Raw genomic sequence first — 22,533 nt, 5'->3', positions numbered from 1 at the left:
TGTACATAAAACATATGATACATAAAAATTTTCATAAAACAAAGCTCTCAATATGAATGACTAGTTTACAATACAATTACAATAACCATGAGTGTTAGTGCAAATAATATAGCAAAAATAGCTGGTAGATCTTTCCTTTTGGAGGAAGAAAAACAAAAACAGAATCAGATAAAATGTGCCAGAAGATTACAAAGTACAGAAAGAGAAATTGGAGAATACCCAAAATTCCTTTTTTCCAAGAATGCTTTATTTTTCTTTTGCCATTGCCTAGGTAACAAGGTTGCATTGTAAGAATTAAGATGTTTTGAGAATTTCATCATCCTCCCAGCTTCTGCTGTGAAGAATTCTTCCTAGAAAATGCCTTAATAAAATAACTCTATTGATAGGCTCAGGATGTGAATGTAATCTATAGGACTCTTGGTCAAACTGCCTGCAAGGATCACCTACTTCAAAAACATCAAGATAATTGTTTAAAAAGCTAAATCTATCAATCAGCAGCTTCACTAAATCAGAATCTCTAGAGCTTTGTCCTGGGAATCCATATTTTCACAAGATATCAAAGTGATTCTGACAGCAACGCAAAGTTTGACAAACAATTGGGTAACACAAAAATGTTAACGGGATATTTTTATATTGATGATTTCCTGTCAAGGCCTGTCCTCAGAGTGCCTATCCACAAAAATCAACATAATTTTGACAAATAGTGTTAATTTGGCCCAGAATGGTAGAAATTAGCTTTTTTTTTAACTCTTCATCATTTAAGGGATAAAGTTATTTTATGTTGTCATGTATATTTCTCTGTTAAAGTCACCTTGTGACTCTGAGATTCTTCACAGAATTTTCTACTTCTGCACTCCTGAGGTGTAGATTAAAGGATTTAACATGGGAGTTATCATAGTACAAAACACAGCCATAACTTGATGGAAAGTGTGGTCACTGGAGGAAGATACACAAACATGCAGGACACAAAGTGTAAAATAACCACAGTGGTGTGAGAGACACTGGTGGAGAGGGCTTTGCACCTACCATCCAAACTGTGACAATTCAAAGGGTATATGATGACCATATTGGAGACCAGTAGGAGGAGAAAGTTTAATGAGCAGATGAACCCTCTTTGGGCAGCAGTGAAGAGACCAAAGGTATGAGTTTCCAAGAAGATGAATTTCAGCAGTGTTCCTGTCACTCATGATCAATGACGTTGGGACTGCAAAAAGGCAGTCAGACTCTGAAAAGAATCCGAATTATTGAATGAATAGAGCCTCCATCCTAGGACACTCCAGTGAGATGGCCACAGCTATACAATCTGCTCATGATGGTCTGTGTTACAGAATGTCCCTAAGCTGTCAGAGGCCATCCCCATCAGCAGAATGACCTCAGCAGCATCAAAAGATGCTCAGCAAATACTTAAGTCATACACTTCCTGAAAGTGGCGGTTTTTCTTACAGCAAAAGTGTTAGCTAGCATTTTATGGGTCAGGGAAGAAGAAGAGTAGCCACCTATAAAGAATAAGTAACAGAAAGAAAAAATAAAGTACTACTAGGGAGCATAAAAAAGACGTAACTAAATGTAAACATTTACCCTCCTCATGGATAAGAACCCTCAAAATTCTAAAGATATACAATCTTGCTAAATTAATCTTCCTAAATCAAAACACATTGAAAATAACAACTTTTTTGTGACCTTTCTAGCTTATCATAAGTTTAATTCCATAACATAAGTATGCAGGAATGGACATAATTCTGAAAAAGGAGATTAATGAGGGAGTCCTAGGCTTATTGCATATCACAATGTATTATAGAAGAAATGCAATTATTTTTTGTATTAAATGGCACATGACAGCAGAGATCAATGGAAAATAATAGAGTCCTGAATTGCATCCAAATATATATAGGACTTTAGAAACAATGAAATTGGGATTTCTACTCAGTGGTGAAAATATAATTATGCAACTACAAAATAATTCACCGACAAAACAATAGAACTTAATCCTATTTAACTGATGATATCAAAATAAACATCAAATAGATCAAAAATTTCATATAAAATATAAAACCACAAAAATGCTAAGAAAATATTAACTTCTAAAAAATGTGGGGAAATATTATGGTTAGATTGAAGTGTTGAAAAATTTTTAAGGAAGATAAAAAAATCAAAAACCATTTATAAATCTGACTAGGTGAATATTAAAAAATTCTACCTAGCCAAGAAAAAAAATTATACATAGCATAAGAAAGTCAAAATCAAATCACGTACATGAAAGAGATTATTTCCTTAATATATAATTCCTCATAAAAATCAGTATGGAAAAGACCAACAATTGAAGAAAATAGTTTAAAAATCATTTATAAAGGGCCAGGCCAGTTAACGGAATAGTGAAGATCACGTGCTCTGCTTCAGCGGCCTGGGTTCTCTGGTTTGGATCCCAGGCACGGACATGGCACTGCTCATCAGGCCATGCTGTGACAGGCATCCCACATATAAAGTAGAAGAAGATGGGCATGGATGTTAATCGGGGCCAGTCTTCCTCAGCCAAAACAGAAGGATTGGCTGTAGATGTTAGCTCAGAGCTAATCTTCCTCAAAAAAAAAAAAAAAAAATTTATAGACAATTCAAACAGAAAGAAATACATTAACTTTAAACATGTGAAAATATGCTTAAATCAATTACATTGAAAGAACTTCAATTAAAGTATACAAACTAATTATAATTCCTTTTATGAATGAGATTGTTGTATAGCATAAATGTTTACCAAGCGCTAGTTGTTGAGAATGTGGATGAGCAGATAATTTCAAAAACTGTGGGCAGAAGTGTACTTGGTACAACTTCATGGATGTCACTTTGGCAACAACTATGAATATCAACTTTTTAAATACATATACTCTAGACTGAAAAATTCTATTCCTAGTAACTAACATTTCTAGGAACATATATTCAAAACATATATTTATTGCAGAATTATATGTGAGAGAAAAGGATTAAAAACAATATGAAGAATACTGGATACATTAATTCTAGTATTATTATAAGAGAAAATTATATAGTATGAGAACAACTAAGAATGAGTTAGATCTAAATGAACTGGTATGGAAAGATAGTCAAGATGATGAGTAGTAAAGTTGTAAATGTTTACACATAGACATACAAAAAAATATCAAGCATGTATGTAAACACATTTGTATTTGCAAAGATTAATCCTTGAAGAATCTTAAGACAGGCTTTCATGACTACTCTGGGGAGGAACACTGGGAAACACTAATGGGGATGGAATAGAAATTTGTTTTTCACATATTATTTCATGTGGTTTATATTTTTATGTTATTATTGAACTTTCAATTTATTTATTTTAAAAAGCAGAAGTGTTACATGCTAAATATTTCATATATAATGAAATTAAACAAAGAGAACATTCTACATATCATTAAATGTTTCAGTTAGGAAAAAAGAACAAGAAAGGGTAATAAATAATCCAGCTAAAAAGTAAAACTAATTGCAGAAAAAATTAAATAAATGCATAAATTAATTAAATATTAGTTTAACTATAAAAATTTCATTCACTATATATTTCTTATTGACTTCTTGCTGTATATGCATTACAGGTTTCTAGGTGAAGTGATAAATAAGACATTATAGAGTGGCATTAAGCAAATAAACTGTCATTAATAATCTAATCATACAGAATTATTTATTATAATTATGATAAATGCTGTTAAAGGAAAGGATAGGTGGATAAGTTTTAAGAAGACTCTTGGGTTCCAAGGAGATGAGCCCTAAAGTCAAAGGACTCTCTTCATGGTGAATGTCAAACTTATTTACTATGAGCTAGGAAATTTCTTCTCCAGACCTTCTTCATAGCATTATTCATCTCAGAATTTCTCAGAGTGTAGATTAATGGGTTCAACATGGGGGTTATGACTGTATAAAACACACTCAATGATTTGTCAATGGGGAAGGTCTCTGCAGGTCTTGCATAGATGAAAATACAGGGAACAAAGAAGAAGACAACCACAGTGATGTGGGAACCACAGGTCTGGAGGGCTTTCCGCCTCCCTTCCTGACTAAGATTCTTTAGAGAGCACAAGACGACACCATAAGAGATGAGTAAGAGCAGAAACACAATAGTGCAAATCAGTCCTCCATTGGCCACCACTAAGAGGCCAACGACACGGGTGTCAGTACAGACAAGTTTCAGTAAGGGGTACATGTCACAGATAAAGTGATCAATGACATTGGGCCCACAAAATGGGAGCCCGTAAATAGTGCTAAGTTGAATTACTGAGTGAAGAAAACCTCCAACCCAGGACACTACCAGTAATACGACACACACCCATTGCCTCATGATAACCAAATAATGCGAGGGCTTACAGATGGCCACATAGCGGTCATAGGCCATCACCAACAGAAGAAAGACCTCTGATCCACCAAAAAAGTGCTCTGTAAACAGCTGGGCCATACAAAATCTGAAGGATAGGGTATTTTCCCCAAAGAACAAGTCTGAAATCAATTTGGGGGAAATGACTGAAGAATAAATGGAATCCATAAATGATAGACTGGCAAGAAAGAAGTACATGGGTGAGCCCAGGGTCCTACTAAAAGTTACAGTCACCACAATAAGCATGTTGCCCACCATGGTCAAAATGTAGAAGAGCAAAAACATAACAAAAAGAACTTTCTGCTCCTTTGGATTCTGTGTGAGGCCCAAGAGGACAAAGTAAGTCACATTGTTCTCTGGTTCCATCTATTCTTTTTTAAGTGCTGATTTCAGATATTAGTTTACCTGTAAAACAAGAAAAAAATCTTTAAAAGTATTTTAAATTTAACCTTTTGTTTAATCTCCAATCAAAAAAATATCTATGGAGGGTGTGTTTGTGTCAAACAACCTGCCGTAAATATTGGTATTACCATATTGAATAGGATTGGTTCCCTACTCTCAGTGATTTCATGTATAACCAGGGGATCAGACAATTAAAGATCAAATTAGTAAATATCATTGTAAATATATTTGTGTTGTACTAAGGAACATCTAAATCAAGCTAGGATCTAGGAGTGCTTCCCAGAGGAAGCAGTACTTCCGCAGAGCTTTAAGGGAAAAGTGAGAGAACAAGAGAGAAGGGGAAGGGAATTCGTTAAACGATGAACTATGTGTAAAGTCACAAAAGTGTTAGACTGAGAACTCAAGATAATTTACATATTCAAAGTCAGTAGTGCGAATTATGAATGGAAGGCTATAGACCAAAGATCACTGTATTAGTTGCTAGAGCTTCCACTCTATAACAATAATTGCCCTTCCTCCAGTTTCCAAAGAGATATTCATTTCCGCTTGAGACTTCAGCTTTAATATTCAATTTCTAGCAACATTATGTTCATGATGATATATGTATTCTTTCAGAGGACAAATATTTTTTCTATAGCATTCCTATTTCCTTCCTGAGCCCTCACTAGAATCAACTTTCAATGCCCATATTTCTACCAACATTCTCACAAGGCATAGGTTTTTTCTACAACATCTACCCATTAATCAATCCCAAAGCCAGTTCCACATTTTTTGAAATATATTACAGCAGCACCTCCACTTCTCAGCACAAAATCTGTATTAGTTTGCTAGAGCTACCATAACAAAGAAGCATAAACTGGATGGCTTAAACAATAGAAACTTATCATCTCACCATTCTGGATGTTAGGAATTCAAATTCAAGGTGTTGACAGTGTTGATTCCTTCTAAAAATTGGAAGGGAAGGACCTGTTCCTTGGCTTGTTGATGACCATATTTATGTTCATATGGTATTCTCCCTGTAAGCATCCAGATTTCCTCTTTTGATAAAATTACTAGTCATGTTGGATTCATGCCCACCCTAACGATCTTATTTGTACTTTATTACCTCTGTAAAGACCCTATGCCCAAACAAGGTCACATTCTGAGGTACTGGGGGTTAGGATGTCAACATATGAATTTTGGGAGGATTCAATGGAATCATAATTGTGTCTTCTGACATAGCATATGACCCATAATAATCACTGCCCCAGATTTTCTACCAAATCCCTGAAATCTTCTTAGTGTCTTTACTCAGATCTTCCTGCCTTTCCTGAATTATAAATGCTAAAGCTTTCCAAAATTGTATGACTTCTGCCTCTATCTCTCTCCTAATTTTCAAAGCTGTATATGAAACTAACTGATATCTCCAATTAGATGTCAATTTAGCATTTGTAAAGCTAAATTTTTAATATACTATAATAAATCTATTCCTTCCTAGGTGTTTCCTATTTAATTAAATGGTACCACCTTCCATGTTATTGTTCAGAATTTAAATCTGATAGTATTCTGCACTCCCTTATTCACTCAATTTATTTATAAAAAAATTTAATAAGTCCTGCTGACTCTTTCTTTAAAATATGTTGCAAAATTGATAATTACCACAACACCCATTGCCTTCCTGGTCCGCTGTAGTAGCCTCTTGCAAGTTCTCTCTGCTTTTGTTCTGGCCTTCAATGGTTTATTCTCATGAAGCAGCCCAAATATTCTTCTTTATGTCTTATTTAAATCATATCACTTCCCTTTTCAAAACCCCTACAGTGCATTTCTCTCACATAATCAATAAAATCCAATCTCCTGGGATACTTGACCTACAGTTCCTTGGATTACTTGGAACCAGGCTACCTCCCCAAAGTCACATCTTATAATTCTCCATAATCATTCTGCTCAAGACTTCATAGTCTTCCCCAGCTATCCAAAGTGCTTTTCTGTCTCTTTAGCTCCATCAATTCTTTTGTAGATGCTAATTTCAGAGATCAGAAGCAGTTTACCTCTAAAATAATGGGAAATATTCTGGAGAGGTGTATTGTAAGTTTAATCTTTACTTATTCATTCATTGACAAGTGTTTACAGAATACTTACATTGTGTCATTCCTTTCAGATAAGGTAGACTCCCAGCATCACAGAGCATCCACTGATTCATCGATGCTCAGGGTCTAAGTCAGGGGTTATGTTATCAGAAGATAGAAATGGTGGTGGTGACTGAGGAAGCACCTTTTCACCATCAGTCTCTTACTTTTCCACGTAAGTATGCCTCTTGAAGTTATAAGATGGCTGCTGACTACATTTAAAGAATTTTTTAATCTATTCATGAGAAATATCATATAAATCTTGACCAGTAACTTTCCAATTTTTTCCACCAATTTTCCATGATATTGAACTACCCTTGAGGAAGTCTCTATTTAGCTAATTGACTACTACATCTGCTTATAAATGTCTCTCCCTACTCAAGAGATTGAGTTTTTTTGCCATGAAAGCCAAAAAGTCTTATTGTACTGGATTTTTACATAAATCCCATCATTAATATATGTGCATAAATAATTTTGTGTTACTCTAATGTCTACAGAACTGATGTTTTATAAAATATATATGTCATACCTTATTGCAAAGGATATTTCAAAAACGGTAAATTTTATTTTTCTAAATCTACCTTTAATACCTTCAAAAAAGTAACAGTCATCACTCTGAGTCATAATTTGCATGTTTGTAAAATTAAATTATGATAGGTACTTAGTGAGTTTTTGTGAACATTTAATAAGCTAAAAAAATGAAGGCATATGTAACACAGTTCTTGGATCAACATGGATAATCAATCTTCATTTTTTTAATAAAATATCAGAAGCTACAAAGTAAGCATATCAGCATCAATCATAAGTGTATATCCTCCTGCAATGCAAAAATAAAAAGATGAGAAAACAAATATTTTTATTCCATTGTTTCCATTGATATAGACAAAAACATTTTAATGAAAGGAAATATTAATATGGAAAGAACACCTATTTAATTTGTTATGCAAAACTATGTATTAGATACTATGTCCATTCATACATACATGTTATATCTATACATACATATATAAGTATATAAACTCACAAATACATATACACATAAACATATACATATATAAAGTTACATTAAATGTATAATTTTTCATGTTTACAATAACAAGAATCATTATCCCCATTTTTTGGTGGAAAACATTGAGGCTTAGAATAGAATTAATTTTTCCAAAGTTACTTATTTTTAAGTGACAGAACTGGAGTTGGAATCTAAGTTTGATTTACTTCAAAGTCCCTGTATATACCAGCAGAAGGTTTTTAAACTTTTCAATTCTTATAAATTCAAACATTATAATTTCCTATGTAATAAAGAAATTCACACAACTACACAGCCTGGTTTGCACTCTGAACTATTAAAGTCTTACCTTTCAGAAACTGGTTCACAATTTGAAGGAGAAATTTTAACTTTACTCATAAAGAGCTGGAAATAGACCTTCCATCTACTTTCCCCACAGAGGGCAAAAAAGTGCATTATTTCTTGAAGATATTTTATTTCACATGCCTTAGTCTATCAATTTTCTCCATGGATTCTTGTAAAGATTTCAGAAAATTACTACTTGCCATGTAGCTATATTTCAAAGAAAGCATGATACAAGTAAAATAAAATTTTCCCATTAGGATAATTTATCAAAAACGCAAGTAAATCGTATGTCTGCAGAAGAAGACAGCAAGTAGCTATTTACCGGGAAAATTTTTTGAGTACTTTCTTTTCCAGTAGCATCAATAAAGAATAACTATCATTCAGAGGTTTAGTCCATCTCACTCTACCGTGTGGATATGGCCAAATAGTTGTACTTGACATTCGAGAGAACTTTCTTGTACTTTAAGCCTAATAAAGCATCTCCTGAAATTATTATATCAGTACTTAAGAGCAGAGCATCTTCTAACCAAGACAGGCAAAGATCAAGAAGACTTTATACTCTCTAATGATATTAATTATTGAGTCTGCAATTGGAATGTGTCCAGGACCGATTGTTGCCTAATTTAATTCACTGAGATTTTCCACAAAATTTTAAGAGAACACCTATATTAAAAAAGAGAGAAAAACCTGTTAGACCAATCACATAATGATGGTAAGTAGAATGTAACAAGGAGAAAAAAGATAGCCTCAAAACTGTTATGGAAATATTGCCAGCCAAGGCTAAAATATCAGCCCTGTCATTTTAGTCTAAAGAAGATTAATTTGTCACTCATTTCCCCACCTTGCCATAGCAAGGTTTTCTTTCCTTTTATCTAATATTTAATTTTTTTCTGCCTATAAGAGTGGTGAGGTTGTATATGTTAAATTTTATCTCTGATCTAGTTGTAATAATTAATTATTTATCCAATTGCTTTTTTAAAATTTGATCATCTATTTTATGCCAGGTTCTGTGCTATGAGCTGTGTATAAAGTAGTTAATAAAATAGGAAAAAAATCAGGATAAGAATTCTGCCTGCATTTATCATACTCTTGGAATAAAGTCAGACAATAAAAAGGGAACCAACTTAATAAAGTAATTATAAACTGTGATTGCTGCTAATAAGACAACAGGATACCATGACAGAAAATCAGAAGGAGATACTACTGTGCATAAGGTAACTAGGGAAGACCTTTTTAAAAGGTGATTTTTAAGCCGAAATCCAAAGGATGACAAGTTGTTACCATGGGAAGCACTGTTACATGTGAAAAGCTCCAACACTGAAAAGAGCTTGGCAAGTTCATGGCACTTGAAAAGTCACTGTGCCTGAAGGGGCACAGGAAACGGAAAGGACAGAACTGAAGTTTAAGAGATGCACAGGAACCAAACTCTGCTGGGCAGTACAGCTCTTGGTAAGAAATTTGGATTTCATCTTAAATTCTTTCATGAGGAGAGTAAGGGGGCTTCTAGTTCCAGTTTGGCACGTAAGGAACTTAGAAATCATTACTCCCTCCTAACAACAAATAGTAGAAATCATTATAACCTCCTAACAATAAGTAGGAAGCTGAATTAATTACCTTGATCTGAGAATTCTCAGAATTAATTCTCTTGGTCAGAGAAATGGGGTTACAGAGAAAACCTCTGTTCCTAAATTGGAGAGACAGACCATTACAGAGAATCACAACTTCCCAGAGCAGAAACCTATGAACAGAAACCCCCATGGGAACCAGTGCCCAGGTAGGAAAACCTGAACTGTAATTGATGGATTGCCAGAGGCTTGGTGTGGACAAGACCAAAAGAGAAAAACTCTGGGGGGACCCAGTCATATGAGGGCTTCCACATGTTTGTGAGTTTTAACTCTGGGATCTCAACCAACTCGACACAGAGAATATAGGAGAAAAATACCCTCATGCTTCTGGCAGGGAGAGCAAAAAGAAATCTTTTAAATACTTCAGAGCCTTCTGTTCTTAACAAGACCTGCCCTCAGGAGAAACTATTTTACCACAGCCTAATCTGCTGGAATTTTATCAGAGCCTAACCTACCTGGAAGAAATGAAACACCCAACTCTGGTCTCCTCTAGTCATCTTGTCCCACCTAAGTGGGGACTGGAGAGGACCTGAGAAGCACTGCTGAGCTACGCAGTCCAAGGACACAGGCTCTCCAAAGACTGAGACTTTGTCAGAGAACTATGGAACACTCCCCTTGTGTAACACCTTCCTACTACATTATTAAAGGTGTATTTAGCACAGTTTTTTTCATCCAGTACATCATCTCCACATTTCTACAACAAATTACAATGCATACTAAAGGCAGAAAGCATGGTTTGAAGAGACTGAAGAACCATCCGAGCTAGAGTCAGATATTGGAAGAAATGTTATTAGAGCAGGAAACTTTTTAAACTATGATTAATATGCTAAGAGGAAAAAGTAGACAAGTAGGAACAGGTGAATAACATAAGAAGAGATAGAAATTTTAAGAATTGAAAAGAAATGCTAGAGATCAAAAACACTGTGACATAAATCAAGAATGCTTATGATTGGCTCATTAGTAGACTGGACATGGCTGAGGAAAGAGTCTCTGAGCCTGAGGATATGATCATAGATATTTCCAAAACTGCAAATCAAAGAGAAAAAAGGTCTAAAGAAAAAAGCAGAATAAAATATCCAAAACCTGTGGGACAACTATAAAAGATATACATGTAATGTGAATACCAGAAAAAAGAGAAAGAGTGAAAGGAACAGAAGCCATATTCAAAGCAATAATGACTGAGAATTTCCCCCAAACTAATGTCAGACACAAAACCATGGATCCTAGAAGCTCAGAGAACAACTCATAAGATAAATGACAAAACAAACAAACTAAAAGCTATACCAGAATGTATCATATTCAAACTTCAAAAAATCAAAAATTTTAAAATCTTGAAAGAAGCCAGAGGAAAAAATATCTTACCTGTAGAGGAGAGAAGTGTAAACTCCTGAGATTAAGCTCTTTGATTGTAATGTAAGTGCTTGTAATTAAGATTTGATTGCCAAGGCATTCATTTCAAAAGACATTCATCTTGAATAAACATATTGTCAGTTATATGACACAGCTACTAGCAAAACAACCAGATAAGAAATTAGGCCACCTCTACCTATGAAGTTCCCTCTTTCAGAAAGCCCTGGCTAATCTAGATAACTGCCAACTTGAACACCCCACTTCTTCCTTCCTATGCCCTAATTCCCACTATTATGCTTTAAATTGGCAAATAAAGAGTGAACCCACAATAGCCTAGATACCCATCCTCAGACCCTAAGAAAGGCAGAGCCCCAGGACTGCACTCTTTTTCTCTACCTCTGACCCTGCTCTATGGCCCCTGCGTGTGCCAAGATCCCTCCAGGACCAGTGAGTAATACATCTTGTTTCTCAAAGTTCCCTGATGGTTTTTGCTGATTTGTGTCCTACAGTCATCATAAAAACCACAAAGGCCAGTCTAGCCACAACATTGGTCTCAGGGGGGCAAATGTCCATGGGGACTTGCTACAAGTAATATGGGCCTGGTGAATCATCACTTTCAATCACTATCAATAGGCTGAGACCACCACAACAAGGAGCAAAGAAAAGAATTGCATCCAACTTCTCAGAAAGCATGCACGCAAGAAATTAACGGAGTGAAACAAAGAGTTGAGAGAGATATAAAAAGCAACCGAAGATTCTGTACCCTGTGAAATTATCCTTTAAAAGTGAAGGAGAAAAGTAGCCAGACTCATAGGATCAGCGAGTAGAATGGTGGTTGCCACAGAAATGGGGAGATGTTGGTCAAAGGATACAAACACGAATAAGGTAAGTTCTGAGGATCTAATGTACAACATGGTGACTATAGTTAATAATACTGTATTGTATACAAGGAATTTGCAAAGAGAGTACATCATAAGTGTCCTCACCACATGCACAAAAAATGGTAACTGTGAGGTGATGGTTAAGCTAATTAACTTGGTTGTGATAATAATGTCATAACACATACGTATAGTAAATCATCACATTATACACAGAAAGGAAAAAGAAAGATTTTCTTAGAGAATGAAAAATTAACTGAATTTATCACAAGTAGATCTTCCTGCAAGAAATGTTAAACAAGTTCTTCTGAGAGAAAGAAAATCATACAGGTCAGAAACTCAGATCTACGTAAACAAAGAACACTGGAGAATGAATAAGTGAAGTTAAATAAAAACGTTTACTTTCTTATTCTTAACTGATCTAACAGAAAGCAGTTTGTTCAAAATAATAATAGCAACAACGTATTCAACTATGTATGTTTATGTATAAGTGAAATGAATGTCAGTAATAATACAAGGGACTGGAGATAGGAATTATGAGTATTTTGTTATAACAATATAGGTGCACTACCCATGACATGGAGTAGTGTTCTTTGAAATTGGACTTAGTTTTAAATGTATATTGCAAACACTAGGACAATCATTAAAAAAAATAAAATAAAGTAACTGATATGTGAACAATGGAGAAAATAAAGAATCATATAAAATGCTCACTTAAAGCTACAAAATACAGAACAAGAGTGGAATACAAAAATAAGAACAAAAGACAAGGGCAACAAATATGATAGATATTAACCCAATTATATAATTAATCACTTTGAATATCAATGGTCTGAATGAACCAGTTAAAATACAGATATTGTCAGAGTAGATCAAAAATATGATCCCTCTATATTTTGTCTACAAGAAATTCACATTATATATAAAGACACATACACACTGAAAGTAAATGGATGGATGAAGATACACCACACTAACACTAATCAAAACACAGTGGAAAGCTATATTAATTTCAGACAAAGTAGACTTCAAAGCAAGGAAAGTTATCATCAGGGATAAGAAGAACATTACATAAGGACAAATTGGTCAATTCTCCAAGAAGAAATGGAAATCCATACTGTATATGCACCTAAAAACAGAGCATCACAATATATTAGGGGAAAAATTTATAAAACTGCAAGGAGAAATAGTGAATTCACTATTATAGTTGAAGACTTCAAATTCCATTATCAGAAAGGGACAGATTCAGCAGACATAAACTCAATAAGGACATAGCTAAACTCAATAACATCATCAATCAACTGAACATGATTGCAACCATAGACTACTTCATCCAGCGACAGCAGAATACACATTTTTCTCAAGCTCACATAGAACATTCACCAAGACAGAAAACATTCTGTACTGTAAAACACACCTTAATAAATTTAAAAGAATAGAAATCATACAATGCCTACTCTCAGACTACAGTGGAATTAAACTGGAAATCAATTATAGAAAGATATCTGGAAAACCTCATCAACTTAAGGAATAAACAACCAATTCTAAATAACACATGGATCAAAGTGGTTTTAAAAAACAGATCAGAGTCAGTAAAGTAAGACAGGCATTTTTTTTTTCATTGGGGAAACTTCCTTCTAATAAACATCTCAAAATTAAGATAGAATCGTTACTTGAGAAAAGCTGCCAAACGGTAAGCTAGACTATGATAGTGCCAGAGGTTAAGGACTCTTCTGGTCATTTGTGTTTCCTTTTCAGCACTAACCACAATTACAAGCATCGCAGGTATTCAGGAAAAGTAAATGAATATATGAATAATTCTCCACAGTATCAAGAGTTTTCCTGTTCTCAGCTTTTTTGTGGTTCTTTGTTTCTGTTTTTCTTCCTACGTATAAGACAGAGACTGGGACACCCTTAAATTTTGTGGAAATGACAAGCTATCTATGGATAAGTGAAACCGATTTTATGAGATCCCATCCCCAATCATAGTGAATAACAAGAGTGTGTGGCTGCCCATAAATCTCTTAAAGGTATCCTGCACATGTTGTTAGTTTCCTAAGTATATACCCAGTTTCCCAGTATGAAATCCAAAGAACTACATTTCCCTATGCCCCTGGCACTTGGGTGCATGCATGTGACTTGGGTTCTGACAACCAGGTCTTTGAGTGGATATTAGTTATCTGAGGTTAGGTGGTCCTGAAAATCAGAGTGGTTCTGAGGTCAGGAATGTGGTGGCACCTTTGTAGTTTAGTCAGAGGCAGCATGATCTTGGTTATAGCAGCAGCTCCTTAGCACGCAAGTCCATCAGGTGTGCTTCTGCAAGTTTTCCCCATTGCTCAGCCTAGAATTGGTGATCCCCACTCTTCTTAAGCTGTTTAATTGCACATCGTGTATCCCTTCTACTTAAACTAGCTACAGGGATTCTGTGTCATCAGTTAAGAATCCTGGCTGATATACTAAGCTGACCTACAATTCTCCATTTCAATTTATCACCAAGAATGGAAAGTCATCGATTTCAGAAGCTTCCAGTTAACAAAAGTCCCTTTTTAAAATTCATTTACTACTGTTACCACAATAAAAAATAAATAAATAAAGACACACTTACTCTTAAGAAGGTTAAGTGGAGATGATGACCTTTTATTCCATGAATATTGATTAAGCATCGCTCTGTGCCAAGTCTGTTCTAGGTGCTGGAAATGCAGTAGTGAACAAGACAGCCAATGCGTCTAATTTTCATGTAGTTTACATTCTAGTTGGAAGAGAGAGAGATTAAACAAATACATCAGATGATCAGATGGTGAAGATCCCATAGAGAAACTGTAATAGAGTGATGTGATAGAGGGTAACTCAGGGAGATGGAGAACGGCTTTATATGTGTGGTTAAAGAAGACTTGTAAGGGTTCTCATCAAGATGGCGCTGTGAGCAGACGTTGAACTTGCCTCTTCACAACCAGGTTACAACAATTTTGGGAAGAATCACCCTGGATTGAAAACTGAAAACTGGATAAAAAGAAACCCCACAACAAGGGACAGTCCTGACAAAAGCAGAAGAGGCAGTAACTCTGGCCGGAGAGGAAAAAAGCCACCTTTGGGAGCAGCAGAGCTTCTCAGCTGGCCAGGCGGGAGCCAACCTAAGGTACGCAGCCCTCCCTGGAGGAGTGAGGTCCAGAGTGGGGGCAATACTGCTATAACCATCCTTCGGACTCAGCCCAACTGGGATGGGGGTCTTACTATCTGGCTTTGCTGGCTATTAACTGCAGCGAGGACACCCCAGAAAAGCTATCCGCCTAAAGCCGAAAAGATCCAGGTCTTAAAGGGCCCACGCACAAACTCACTCATTGCAGCAACCTAAAATCACCAGAGAGAAGGCTGACTGTCCTTTGGTGAAACAAGACTCACCTGGTGGGCCCTGGGGGCATCTTGGTGAGAGGAGGATCCTCTCCTGAGACTGAGACATTGGTTGGGGCCGTTGTTCTGAGCTGGTCCAGAGGTGCTGATATGGACACTGGTGGGGGCCATTGAGGTGCGTCCCTTGGGCTGTTAGCCCAGGGGTCTGCCACACCCACTAGAGCACAGATTTAATCCAGTTCAGCCAGGGCAGGCAACCCGCCCTAGGGATTGTCCCCACCTAACAGCAAGCCCTGAGGTTACTTTTCAGCCTGCATTGACTGAGTGTCTTGATCCTCTACAGGCAGGCAAGGGTGTCTGCGTCTGTGGGGCAGGGCTTGTGTGAGGACCAGGTGAACTGTGGGGGGCATTGGGGCAGAGGTGGGGGCCTCTGCAGTGTGGCAGAGGGGTACGATCCAGGGGGTTGAGAAGTGTGCACAGACCAGGACTGTGTTGACAGTGTATGTGGTCCAGAGAAGGGTGAGGCTTATCAGCAGCAGAAGACTTGTGCTTCACAAATAGCCATAAAAAGGATCAGCCCCACCGTCCAAAGCCTGAAACAACTGAGTGCCTCCATGCCAAGGGCTAGCCCCACTCAGCTGTGCTCCTAAGAGAACTGACATCAGCCTTGTTGTCCTCAGGCCTATCACAACTCTATGCCCCTGAGCCTAGCTACCAGCTACACTGGGTACCAACCCAATTAAGAGGACACTTGCAATAAGAGTGTGCTAATTGACTTTGTAGCCAACAATGCTGAGGCCCCTCCAAACCGGATTTACAAGCAGCTGGCCAGGGAAGGAAAGATCAGACTCCCTGGAGACTGTCAGTGGGAGGAACCCTGCCACAGCAGAAGAACACAAATAGCCCACAAAGGGGTCACTCCTGGTTCTTATGGTCTGGTGACGAGAGGGAAGCACACTGTTGGGCCTCATAAGGCATCTCATACACAAGGCCACTTCTCCAAGATCAGGAGACATAGCCGACTCACCTAGTACAAAGAAAATAGCACAGAAAAAGAGGCATAATGAGGAGGCAAAGGAATACTTTCCAACAAGGGAACACTACAAAACACCAGACAAAGAACTAAGTGAAACAGAAACTAGCAACCTCCTTGACAAGGAATTCAAATAAAATATAATGAGGATGCTCACAGATATGCAGAGAAGAATGGATGAACACAGTGAGCACATCAGCAAAGAATTGGAAGATATAAAAAAGAACCAATCAGAAATGAAGAATACAATACTTGAAATGAGAAATTCACTAGAGGGACTCAGTAGCAGAGTAGAGGAAGCAGAAGAACGGATCAGTGAGCTAGACAAAAGATTAGAGGAAATCACCCAAGCAGAACAGAAAAGAGAAAAAAGAATTAGACAGAATGAGAACAGTGTAAGGGAACTCTGGGACAATATCAAGCATGCTAACATTCGGATATTAGGGGCCCCAGAAGGAGAAGAGAGAGACAAAGGGGCAGAAAATATATTTGTCAAAATAATAGAGGAAAATTTTCCTCACCTGAGGAAGGAAACAGACATCCAAGTTCAGGAAGCACAGAGAGCTCCAAACAAGAGAAGCCCAAAGAGGCCCACACCAAGACATATTATAATCAAAATGTCTAAAATTAAAGACAAAGAGAGAATCCTAAAAGCAGCAAGAGAAAGGCCACAAGTGACATATAAAGGGAAGCCCATCAGGCTGTCTGCAGACTTCTCAGCTGAGACCCTACAGGCAAGAAGAGAATGGCATGACATATTTGAAGTGCTAAAAGGAAAAAACCTACAACCAAGAATACTCTATCCATCAAGGCTATCATTCAGAATGGAAGGAGACATAAAGAGCTTCCCAGACAAGCAAAAATTAAAGGAGTTTATCACTAAGAAACCAGTTCTACAAGAAATGCTGAAGGGACTTATTTAAGTGGGAAAGTAATGACCACAAATAGAGATAAAAGAAAAAAAATTATCAAAAAACCCAAAACAACAACAAGAAAAAACAGGCAAGAAAATCACTTGTAAGGTAAAAGTATAGTAAAGGCAGCAGATCAACTACCTGTGAAGGTAATATGAAGGTTAAAAGATAAATGTACTAGAATTACCTATTTCAATGATAAGAGGGTAATGGATAGACACACACTAAACAAAAGACTATATATGATGTGAAAAACATATAATGTGGGAGGAGGGGAGTGAAAAAGTAGAGCTTTTAGAAAGAGGTCAAGCTAAAGAGGCTATCTACTCAATATAGACTGTTATACACATAGTATATTAAATAGGATCCTCCTGGTAACCACACACCAGAAACCTATAATAAGCAGGAAAAAAGTAAGACAAAAGAAATCAAACATATTACTAAAGATAGCCATCAAACCACAAGTGAAGAGAGCAAGAGAAAAAGAAAGGAACTGAGAAGAACTACTAAAACACCCAAAAAAAAGAAAAAGTGACAAAATGGCAATAAATACATATTTATCAATAGCTACTTTGAATGTCAATGGATTAAATGCTCCAACCAAATGCCACAGGGTGGCCAACTGGATTAAAAAAACAAGATCGTTGTATATGCTGCATACAAGAGACACACTTCAGACCTACAGACACTCACAAACTGAAAGTGAAAGGATGGAAAAAGACATTCCACGTAAATGGCAAAGAAAAGAAAGCGGGGGTAGCAATACTTATATCAGACAAAATAGACTTTAAATCAAAAACTGTAATAAGAGACAAAGACGGGCACTACATAATGATAAAGAGAACAATCCAACAAGAAAATATAACACTTGTAAATATCTACACACCCAACATAGGAGCAACTAAATATATAAAGCAATTATTAACAGACATAAGAGGAGAAATAGACAGTAACACAATAATAGTAGGGGACTTTAACACTCCACTTACACCCATGGATAGATCATCCAAACAGAAGATCAATAAGGAAACACTCACCTTAAAGGACACGTAAGACCAGATGGACTTAGTAGATATATACAGAACATTCCATCCAAAAACCACAGATTACACATTCTTTTCAAATGCCCATGGAACATTCTCCAGGATTGATCACATATTAGGCCACAAAACAAGTCTCAATAAATTTAAGATCGAGATAATACCATGCATCTTTTCTGACCACAAAGGTATGAAACTGGAAATCAACTACAGAAAGAAAACCAGAAAATCCACAAAAACGTGGAGATTGAACAAAATGCTACTGAACAATGATTGGGTCAATGAAGAAATCAAAGAAGAAATTAAAAAATTCCTGGAGACAAATGAAAATGAAAACACGACATGCCAAAATCTGTGGGATACAGCAACAGCGTTTCTATGAGGGAACTTTATAGCAATTCAGGTGTACCTCAACAAAGAAGAAAAATCCCAAATAGACAATATAAAAGTGCACCTAAAGGTACTGGAAAAAGAACAACACACAAAGCCCAAAATCAGCAGAGGGAAGGAAATAATAAAAATCAGAGCAGAAATAAACGAAATAGAGACTAAAAAATCAATAGAAAAAATTAATGAAACCAAGAGCTGGTTCTTCGAAAAGATAAACAAAACTGACAAACCTTTAGCTAGACTCACCAAGAAAACAAGAGGGAAGGCTCAAATAAATAAAATCAGAAACGAAAGAGGAGCGATTACAATGGACACCTCAGAAATACAAAAGATAATAAGAGAATACTATGAAAAGCTATACGCCAAAAAATTGAATAATCTAGAAGAAATGGATAAATTCTTAGAAACATACAACCTTCCAAAACTGGACCAAGAAGATGTAGAAAATTTGAATAGACTGATCACCAGTAAGGAGATCAAAACAGCAATTAAAAACCTCCCAAAAAATAAAAGTCCAGGACAAGATGGCTTCCCTGGTGAATTCTACCAAACATTCAAAGAAGAATTAATACGTATCCTTGTCAAACTCTTCCAAAAAGTTGAAGAGGAGGGGAGGCTTCCTAATTCCTTCTTGAAGCAAACATTATCCTGATACCAAAACCAGACAAGGACAACACAAAAAAAGAAAATTACAGGCCAATATCACTGATGAACATCGATGCAAAAATCCTCAACAAAATACTAGCAAATCGAATACAACAATACATTAAAAAGATCATACATCACGATCAAGTGGGTTTCATTCGGGGATGCAGGGATGGTTCAACATCCACAAATCTATCAACGTGATACACCACATTAACAAAATGAAGAATAAAAATCACATGATCATCTCAATAGATGCAGAGAAAGCATTTAAGATACAGCATCCATTTATGATAAAAACTCTAAATAAATTGGGTATAGAAGGAAAATACCTCAACATAATAAAGGCCATATATGACAAACCCACAGCAAATATCATTCTCAATGGAGAAAAACTAAAAGCTATCCCTCTAAGAACAGGAACCAGACAAGGATGCCCACTGTCACCACTCTTATTTAACATAGTATTGGAAGTCCTAGCCAGAGCAATCAGACAAGAAAAAGAAATAAAAGGGATCCACATTGGAAAAGAAGAAGTGAAACTGTCACTCTTTGCAGATGACATGATTTTATATCTAGAAAACCCTGAAGAGTCTGCTAAAAAACTTTTAGAAATAATAAAGGAATACAGTCAAGTTGCGGGATACAAAATCAATGTAGAAAAATTGGTTGCATTTCTATACACTAACAACGAAGTAGCAGAAAGAGAAATTAAGAATACAATCCCATTTACAATTGCAACAAAAATAATAAAACACCTAGGAATAACCTTAACGAAAGAGTTGAAAGATCTGTACACCGAAAACTACAAAACATTGTTGAAAGAAATCGAAGAAGACACAAAGCAATGGAAAGATATTCCGTGCTCTTGGATTGGAAGAATTAACATCGTTAAAATGTCCTTACTTCCTAAAGCAATCTATAGATTCAACGCAATCCCTATCAAAGTTCCAACAACATTTTTTACAGAAATAGAACAAAGAATCCTAAAATTTATATGGAACAACAAAAGACCCCGAATAGCCAAAGGATTCCTGAGATAAAAGAAGGAAGCTGGAGGTATCACACTCCCCGATTTCAAATTATACTACAAAGCCATAGTAACCAAAACTGCATGGTACTGGCACAAAAACAGACACACAGATCAATGGAACAAAATTGAGAGCCCAGAAGTAAACCCACACGTTTATGGACAGCTAATATTCGACAAGAGAGCCAAGAGCATACGATGGAGAAAGGAGAGTCTCTTCAATAAATGGTGTTGGGAAAACTGGACAGCCACATGCAAAAGAATGAAAGTAGACCATTCCCTTACACCATGCACAAAAATCAACTCAAAATGGATTAAAGACGTGAATGGAAGACCCGAAACCATGAGACTTCTGGAAGAAAACATAGGCAGTACGCTCTATGACACTGGTCTGAGCAGCATATTTTCAAGTCCCATGTCAGATCAGGCAAGGGAAACAAAAGATAAAATGAACAAATGGGACTACATCGAACTAAAAAGTTTCTGCACAGCAAAGGAAACCATCAACAAAATGAAAAGACAACCTAACAATTGGAGAAGGTATTTGCAAACCACATATCAGATAAGGGGTTAATATCCAAAATATACAAAGAACTCATACAGCTCAACAACAAAAAAACCAACAATCCAATTAGAAAATGGGCAAAAGATCTGAACAGAGATTTCTCCAAAGAAGAAATACAGATGGCCAACAGGCATATGAAAAGATGCTCAACATCATTAGCTATCAGGGAAATGCAAATCAAAACTACAATGAGGTATCACCTCACTCCGGTCAGAATGGCTATAATTAACAAGATAGGAAACAACAAATGTTGGAGAGGGTGTGGAGAGAAGAGAACCCTTATTCACTGCTGGTGGCAGTGCAAAGTGTTGCAGCCACTATGGAAAGCAGTTTGGAGTATCCTCAGAAAATTAAGGATAGATCTACCATATGATCCAGCTATTCCACTGCTGGGGATTTATCCAATGAACTTGAAAACACAAAGGCATAAAGATACTTGCACCCCTGTGTTCATTGCGGCATTATACACCATAGCCAAGACTTGGAAGCAACCTAGGTGCCCATCAAGGGACGAATGGCTAAAGAAGATGTGGTATTTATACACGATGGACTACTACTCAGCCATAAGAAATGACGAAATCCGGCCATTTGTGACAACATGGACAGACCTTGAGGGTATTATGCTGAGTGAAATAAGTCAAAGGGAGAAAGTCAAATATCATATGATCTCACTCATAAGTAGAAGATAAAAACGACAAAAAAAAAAAAAACACACACATAGCATTGGAGATTGGACTGGTGGTTACCATTGGGGAAGGGCGCAGGGGGGAGGGCAAAAGGGGTGATTAGGGTCACATGTGAGGGGATGCACTATAATTAGCGTTCGGGTGGTGAACATGATGCAATGTATCCAGAATTTGGAATATGATGTACATCTGAAAAAAATAAAAATTAAAAAAAAAAAAAGAAGAAGAAGACCTGTAAGGAGGTGTGCACTGAGTGAGGACAGCAATCCAGCCATATGATGGTTTAGAGGAAAAGCATTTGTGGAATAAAGAAGAACCAGCTTAAAGACCCGTGGGCAAAAATGAGGCCATTGCAGCTGGAGCTAGTGAACAAGGGAGAGAATGACACAGGATAAGGTAAAAGAAATGCATGTTTGAATGGGGGCAATTATGCAGAGCCTGATAAGCCAAGAAAAGGCCAGTAATCTAATTGAGTGTAAATTTGGTGAAACTGATAGCTTTCCTTGTACCAATCAGTTTAGCTCATTTCCTCTAAGCAAATGCTTTTACATAGTGGAAAATATGTGTGGAAATTAAAGCAAAAGAAGCCATGAACAGGCAATATGTTGACCAGCGCTGTTGACTAGACCAAAGAGAGCACCTGTCAGGAAGCACAAGCAAGTTCTGGGGAAAGATACATATGTGGTATTTTGCTTCGTCCTGATTTTAATTAGAGCTGAAATAATTATAAGGTTAAGGTTGCTGAGTGATCTTTGAGTCAGAAAAGAGAGCAGTTAAAGATACTCATCCAGGTCAGATGAAA

At 36.6% G+C, this 22,533-nt stretch overlaps 1 protein-coding gene across 1 annotated transcript; it reads right to left on the bottom strand.

Moving 5' to 3' along the window:
* Window positions 1-3,805: 3,805 nt before the first annotated feature.
* Window positions 3,806-4,735, bottom strand: LOC106821885 (olfactory receptor 4A47). Its single transcript, XM_014826760.2, has one exon. It carries the CDS (start codon window positions 4,733-4,735, stop codon window positions 3,806-3,808), a length of 930 nt encoding a protein of 309 aa, XP_014682246.2.
* Window positions 4,736-22,533: the final 17,798 nt, after the last annotated feature.

This window comes from Equus asinus, chromosome 17, assembly GCF_041296235.1.
Source record: "Equus asinus isolate D_3611 breed Donkey chromosome 17, EquAss-T2T_v2, whole genome shotgun sequence".
Lineage (NCBI taxonomy): Eukaryota > Metazoa > Chordata > Mammalia > Perissodactyla > Equidae > Equus > Equus asinus.
The sequence above is the reverse complement of the archived record's forward strand: the minus strand, read 5'-3'. Positions and strand labels throughout refer to the sequence as shown.